General features: G+C 34.3%; 1 protein-coding gene across 1 annotated transcript in view; it reads right to left on the reverse strand.

Annotated features, from left to right (window-relative positions):
• The window catches only part of LOC117102407 (adhesion G-protein coupled receptor G2-like), a 20,281-nt gene that overhangs the window by 5,052 nt on the left and 7,632 nt on the right, over window positions 1-7,597 (reverse strand). The window contains exons 3-6 of the mRNA XM_033242661.1: window positions 7,049-7,427; window positions 6,380-6,552; window positions 5,432-5,596; window positions 4,340-4,452 (exon numbers count right to left, since the gene is read on the reverse strand). Coding sequence (XP_033098552.1) covers window positions 4,340-4,452; window positions 5,432-5,596; window positions 6,380-6,552; window positions 7,049-7,427 — 830 coding nt within the window. The remainder of the gene's footprint in view (window positions 1-4,339; window positions 4,453-5,431; window positions 5,597-6,379; window positions 6,553-7,048; window positions 7,428-7,597) is intronic.

Genomic DNA, 7,597 nt, shown 5'->3' on the forward strand with positions numbered 1-7,597 from the left:
CACCTATTCTGACAATTTCTATAAACTACAGCGTGTTTATATTTATAAATATATTATAAACACAAGTGTTGGTCATAAATTACGAATAAAATTGATTTTGTACTAAAAAAATGAGTTTGAAGTGTCATTTTCGTAAGACCTTAGAAACAACGAGGTCACTCAATGACGTCATTGGTGACCGACAAAATTCATCCAAGCGCGAAATCAAAACAAACACCTCGACGGCCTAGCGGAGGAAGAAAAAAGCGAGCATGTTGGTATACGGAGAATATTTCAACTCATCCTCATCGTATAAAAAAACAACAGATGAGGAAGACAATGACGTTGTTGTCCATACCTATTTATATGAGTCTTGGTATGAAAAAGAAAAAAATACAGAAGATGGTAATAATATTACGAATCCGATCTTAGAGTAGACCCTAGACTAGTGTGGGAGCGAGAGCGAGCCTCTCGTCGTATCGATAGATTGTTTACTAACTGCTTCATGGTTGTGCAATAATACTAAAAGTAGGAATGAATCACGTATATTATTATTATTAATGATTATTACTTAAAAATGGCATAGTGCCTAAGCCATAATTTTAGAGAGCTTTGATAAATACGGTGTACGTCAGAAAGAAAGCACATAGCTACCACCACATCCACGAACTTTTTCTAGGCCCCAAAATGGGCAGCGGACTGGGCTTGAATTGGTGTGCACCTGATCTATAAATGGGCGTTTCAGTCCATGCATCCTGTTTATTTAGAGATAATTACAGACGTGTTTGTTGAGAGACAAGTGCGTAAGTCAAAAGTAGTAAATAGGGCAATATATTATTACTGATGGTGATAGATGTTGTTGCACTGAATAGTACTACAATATTTTGAACCCGTCATCACCAATTGAAAAATCAATCCGTCAAAATAATCCAAGCACTGACAATGAAAAAACCAGTCATTGTAGCAAAAATGGAAAAGATCGACATGGCAGGCCAATGTATCACTACTATCCACCTTGGTTTTCAAGCATTTGTTTATCATCAGTGTGTGCTCCATTTCTAATACCGATCAAGTAATATGATGCCACATTCGTTACAACAACATTCGACACAAGTGGAAAATTAAAGGAAATGAAAATATTGTATGTTAATATTAATAGATATGCGAAATTTTAATAATAATAATACAGTAATACTGTATTATAGGACTAGGCCTAGGCTAGGAGGAGGTAGGCCACACTTAATAATAACTTATAAGGTGGCCTTTCGCGAGTAAATAAAAAAAAAGGTACAGTAAACGAGGTGAATTCTCAATGAATTATAAATACATTACTGTTAGGCCTAGACTACACCTACAACAGTACCTACATTCATGTATGTATTGTTTGTTGAATTATCGTTGTTTTGTAACATCTTTGTAACGTGTTACAAAACTAATTCCTCCATGCTTAAAACATTTAGTTGTAGGCCTATGTAATATATTTTAGACATGCCTAGGCCATACATAGCCATAGGCTAGCATAGCCGACTTGGTCTCAACGTGCATAGAAACATCACAATAAATTTAAAGTCGTAAACCTTCACAATTGTCTCTTTTGTCGTTACTCACTTTGGAATGGAAAAATCCGATGTTCTGTTTTTTGGGGGTTTTTTTAGGTGTAGGCCTAGGTACTGTTACGTACGGTATCATAAATCCTTATTCTTCCATCACAAATAAATAGTTCAATGGATAGGAAGAGTGTTCGCGCGTTTTATACATGTGACAGTGTGTGCGCGCGTAACAAACAACAGTTTTAATTTTGTAATAAAGCGCTAGCTAGAAAAACGTATTTTTTATTCAGTCATTCATAGCGCAAGGACAAAGACATGGATATGCCTAGGTAGATATAGGCCCTAGTAGAAACTTGAACCGTGAAGGCGAAATTTTCGATCTCCCTGGCCTTCAGCATCTTTTACCGAAACCGCCGCAAATTCAAGATTGCTTTATCATCAACCAAAAAATGGGATGTGATTTTTTTTTTGCTTGCTGCATAGGCCTAGACAGAAGACAGTAAAATAAGGCAATTAAAACCAAAAAACAAACAACCTACGCTAAATACGGTACTAGGCTAGGCCTACGGACTTTTGCAAGATTTGTTTAAAAGATGTTCAGCCGTAAACAATGAGAGGTGCCTGTAAGTTATATTACTTATTGAATTACAGTCATAGGCCCACCAGGCTAGACCTAGCCTAGGCCCAGGTAGCGCGTAGCTAGGCCCCCTAGGTCTATCTATGAAATAAGGCCCATGCCCATAGGCTGCTAGACCTATGTGTGCGAAAGGGGCCCAGTGAAGAAGTAAAAATTGCTTCTTTTACCACTACTCCATAGGCTTTAGGCTACTAAGTTAAGGAAAGGCGCGCTTCCTATGCTAGGCTTGACCTAGCTTATTCAGTCTCATCTGTTATTATAACGAACATCCCATTAATTATAACCTGTATCTTATACACATCTAGATGTGTATAAGAGACAGTTCTAGGCCCTAGTAATAGCACTGCTTGTACAATGTAGTACTATTTATGAATTAAATAATAAATAAAATTTACTGTATGTATTTTTCAAATGATTCATAAATTAAAATTATGACATTGACAATATTATATATTTTAATAGTAGACACAGCAAGATCTCTCAGAGCTAGGCCTAGTTTGCATTGCAAGCCCAACGTCGTTTTGAATCCACATGAAGTGATCATCCACGAAGTGAGCACACGAATTCTTTTGACTTGTGCTTATCCGGCCCATGAAAATTTGAATTGTAAAATTGACAAATTTAACTCAACAACGTCTTTTACTATCTAAGGTAACGTAAAATATTTACTTCGTGTGCACTTATAACCCCCTACAACACAATTTACTGGCATATTGTGTAAAACTCGGGAAACTATGTAATATACTAACAGCCTAGGGTAGAAGTTCGGGCTTTTCTTCCTCCGCTAGCCCACCGTCGCAGTGTTTGTTTTGATTTCGCGCTTGGATGAAGTTTGGCAAAGTCGGTCACCAATGACGTCATTAAGTGACCTCTTTGTTTCTAAGGTCTTTCAAAAATGACACTTCAAACTCATTATTTTCGTACAAAATCAATTTTATTCGTAATATATGACTAACAATTGTATTTATAATATATTTATAAATATAAACACGCTGTAGTTTATAAAAATTGTCAGAATAGGTGGCAGAGGCACTTTAAATAAATTATGTTATAAGAATCGCATTAGAGGTTGGGAGGTTTTATGGAGTAGTTGTAACTAGGATGAAGTGATCAGTGATGAGGATTTTACAAATTTTACAGCGGGGCTTGTTGCATAGGTGGTTGCCATATTTTGATCTTCACCTAATAGCATACAAATACAACTTGATAGTGAATACTACTTTCTGTGGTGCTGGATAATTGGGACTACCTCTCGATGCGAAACGGCGGGAGGTAGTCCCAAAGATCACAACGAGGGACCATTTCACCTGGTACGAAGAAGCGAGGGGATGATGGGGTCACTGGGATTAGTAGGTTGTGTGCTCTCGAATGGAAGATAGAGAATTCTCATCTGTATGACTACTTTTTCTGTTCGTGTTCTGAATACCTTAAATTTTATATTTAATTAATTACTTCAGTTTAGTTCATTTTCCTTTCTGCTTTATTGTATTTTGTAAGGACTTTTTGAATTTTGGTTTTTAACTTTAAGTTTGTATTTTGTGTACTGCCTAATTAATATTAAATGGAGTAAGGGTCACTCCGGGGATTGGAGGGCCATTCTTCTTATCATTTTGCTTCTATTAAGACATCATTTCCTAATGACACTTTGATGAGGGTGGGTGTTCGATGGGGTGGCTTTGTAAATTGTTTGAGTGAATATTTTCCTATTTATACTTAAACGCAGTAGGCCAATATTTTTTTTTGTATTGTATGTCGTAATATATTATGTTAACCAAATTTTGGATGCACCTTTATCATGTAATAATATTAAGTGTCACTGTTTTAAAGGTTTAGTATCCAAATTAGAATATTATAACTGCTTTACCGCAATTAAAACATGTGGTATTTGTTTAAATATATCTTATAAATATCAAACCGCCCGTCTGCTGCAGTTTTGATCAGTGAAAATAAAATTACAGAGATTGCATACGGTTGACGAAGGTGAGGGTGTGGTAGTTAATTTTGGGTACATTTTGCCCTGCATACGCGTAAATTTGGTACACGAAAGGAGGTAATAAAAAATACCACACCTCTTGCTGGGTGGAATTGATGAGATGTTAAATAATGCTATTACCTAATAATATGTATGAGGTAATAGTGATACAAAATATTTTACAATTAATTATATACATACCTGCTGGTTACTAAAGTAAGAACTGTTAGGCAAAGACATAAGATTGATATGCTTAAACCAACTGTAGTCACGATTGTAGCTGATGGTGGAAGAGGATCAACCCTCTTAAAATCCTATTAAAATTCAAAATGATAATAACAACATCAAGGTAAAGTCTGCTTTTTACTTTTTCCAGGGCCTTCGCCCTACCCCCGACCACAAAACCTTTCTGGTCCCCATTCACGATGAACTCACTTCGAGCCCATTTATTCAGTAAAAGACAGTAATCAGCAAAAGATAAATAAGAGTGCATTGCACTCCACAGCTGTTCTCAGCTGACACAGAGTATACGTATGGCAATCTACATAACACTGGATTTGTCAGGCTAAAATTAAGTATTTATTTGGAATATTTGGGTTTTTATGGGAGCAAATACAAATATATTAAATAATTGCAATGATTAATGAAATAGGAGTAACTTTTTACTTATTACTTCTTAATGAGCCCCTGTGCTTTACCACTTTAGCACTCATGTAGCACAACTCGTTTCTTATCATTCCTAACAAACCCTTACATTAAAATAAAATTCTTTGTGGGTAAGCCGTCCTGTTTTCCAGCTAAACCTTCTGAAACATGTTTAATGAACTCAGCTGTTGATAAGCATCACATGGGAAATTATAATAGCATAAAATGAATTATATACAATAAATTGTAGTAGGTTCGTCACGATTTTCAAAACGTTCCATTACCTATGTCCTATATATCCGAGCATCTAGGCCTATAAACCAAAGTTTTTTCGGGGAAGGCCCTGGACCACTTGTCCAAAATTACATCATCAACATGTGCCTTTGCATTTGCAAAACGGTGGATCCGCCCATGACAACTGCAATTATAATATTATGTATGAAAAACAAACAAAACAGATACTTTCCTACTATATTAAATATGGAACCAGATGAAATTCTTTTAGAATAATATTATGTATTTTAAATTCTACAAATTCTGAATATAAATTTAGTGAGCAAATGTGCTTTGTTCAACAGTTAGTAGGATATTTATTTTAACTGTTTTGAGAACACAAGTTGTTTTTTTTTTACTAATAGTGTACCTTACCATAAGTATAGCAAAGTTGGTAAGATGGGAACACTCGCAATATTGTCTATCTCTCCCATCCGCAGATTCATTTACAAACGTGCAGCCCTCACTTGACCATCCACCAGCTCCGTCAAGTTCAAAGTCCCAAAATACACACATTGTATTTATGATACTGTCATTGATCTGGAAATGTATATGTGTGAGACAGACTATTGTAAAATGTAAAGATAATATCAATATTTAGTAATTAAAAAAATTATTAACAATAATTGTCATATTATTTGGATTATGGTCAATAATATTATTAAAAATAATTATATAATTCCATCATCTATAATAATAATAATAATAATTATTATTATTATTATTATTATTATTATTATTATTATTATTCTCTTTCTTCTTTTTTAATTCTTTATTATCCAAAAAACAAAAATGTTTGCATTTACAATGGAAAACTGAATGACATAATTTTTTTTACATATAAGGAGGTTGACTATTATATATCTAAGTGTCAAAAATATATTATATGTTATCTTTTGTTAATTATATAATGTATTGTATATTATAATTCAGCTATTGTCTACTATAATCATAATGTCTATTATATCATCTGTTGTCTAATATATATCACGAATTGCCTATAATATATCACTTAGTGTTTGAATACCAGTGGCACAGGTATTCCTCCCAAGTGAATTCGCCCTACTCCCAATCCACTATCTGTACGAGAGTTAGTGAATTTGGCATTCTCCAGGCAGGCAAAAACCACTGCCCCAAGAGGTGGGGGAAGGGAAAGGTGCGGTGGAGGATTGTACACTTTCTATAGATCAAAGATGAGGGAGTGAAAAATTTATCAGACACGGAAAACCATGTGACAGTGGTATTATTAACTATAATAATTATGAATTTTAGTATTATAACATTAGTATATAACAGAAAACAGAAAATCAACTAAAATGTTACTTTAAGAGGAATAAATGTAGTAACAACTGGTTCCTGCAATTCCACACGGTCTAATCCAGGCACTGAAAGAGATATAACTTGACTATTTGGTCTGCGACTTAGGCTGTTGTTAACAAAGAGAGCAGATTGGAACAATTTACTGCCGCTGTAGACAACCACTACAATCCTGAAATCTGTTCATAACAAACGCATCATATGTAAATGTTGTATTGTCACGTAAATATTAATAAACTCATACCCACTCGTCACTACATTTATATAATCTTATTCATTACATAGGACTATAGCTCATGTAAAGTAGGGTAAAGTAGTGTTCTCTGGGTAGCAGTGCTAGCACTGCTATCTAATTTAAATAATTTACATTATGCAAGGTACCCGTATATACCCATGAGAAAAAGAGGGTTGATTTTCCTATAACCAAATAAGATTTTGAGATCAACACAGTTTTAATTTAAAGTCCTGTTCAGACTATCACATTTTATTTGACAAACATATGTGACATCACATCATGACCATGTGTGACATCACATCATGACCATGGGTGACATCACATCATGACCATTTATAGACATCTTTATGACTATTATAATATGGGCATACAACCGTTTTTTGTCAAAAAAAAACTTTGACGATCTAGACAAAGTTTTACTACTATAAAGTTGTAAGTACCTGTCATATTATTTTTCTTGACGACATCAAATATGCTGACTGGTAAAGCAATTGACACATTGGCAGCATCGGGTATTTCCTCTCGATCCTCAAGTACTTCAATATTACCTACTCTGTTCTCATCTGATTCTGATATATAACTAAGGTAAGTGATATCCTCTTGACTGAACTGATTGACATCAAACCTTTGAGCCTGAACTGCAAGATTGGGGGCCGTTTCTTCATAAATGCCTTCGTCATTTAGTTCTACATTACTCAACTGACCTTCAAGAACCTCAACAATCCTAGTAGGTGCCTGATTCTCCATTTGACTTTGTATTAAAATATTCTCATCGACACTGAACAGGTTTTCGACTACCATAACAATAGACTCAGTTACCTAATTGTAAACAAAATAAAATTGTTTTTAGCTGTGTAGAATTGAATCAATGTTGCTGCTATATTATATGCATATAAATAATAAAATAATAGAAGAAACAATGCTCGATAAAGCAATATCGTATATATATATATATATATATATGTATATATATATATACATATATATAC

The sequence above is a fragment of the Anneissia japonica genome, unplaced genomic scaffold (assembly GCF_011630105.1).
Source record: "Anneissia japonica isolate Jap-2015-1 unplaced genomic scaffold, ASM1163010v1 scaffold287839_len198389_cov133, whole genome shotgun sequence".
Classification (NCBI taxonomy): domain Eukaryota; kingdom Metazoa; phylum Echinodermata; class Crinoidea; order Comatulida; family Comatulidae; genus Anneissia; species Anneissia japonica.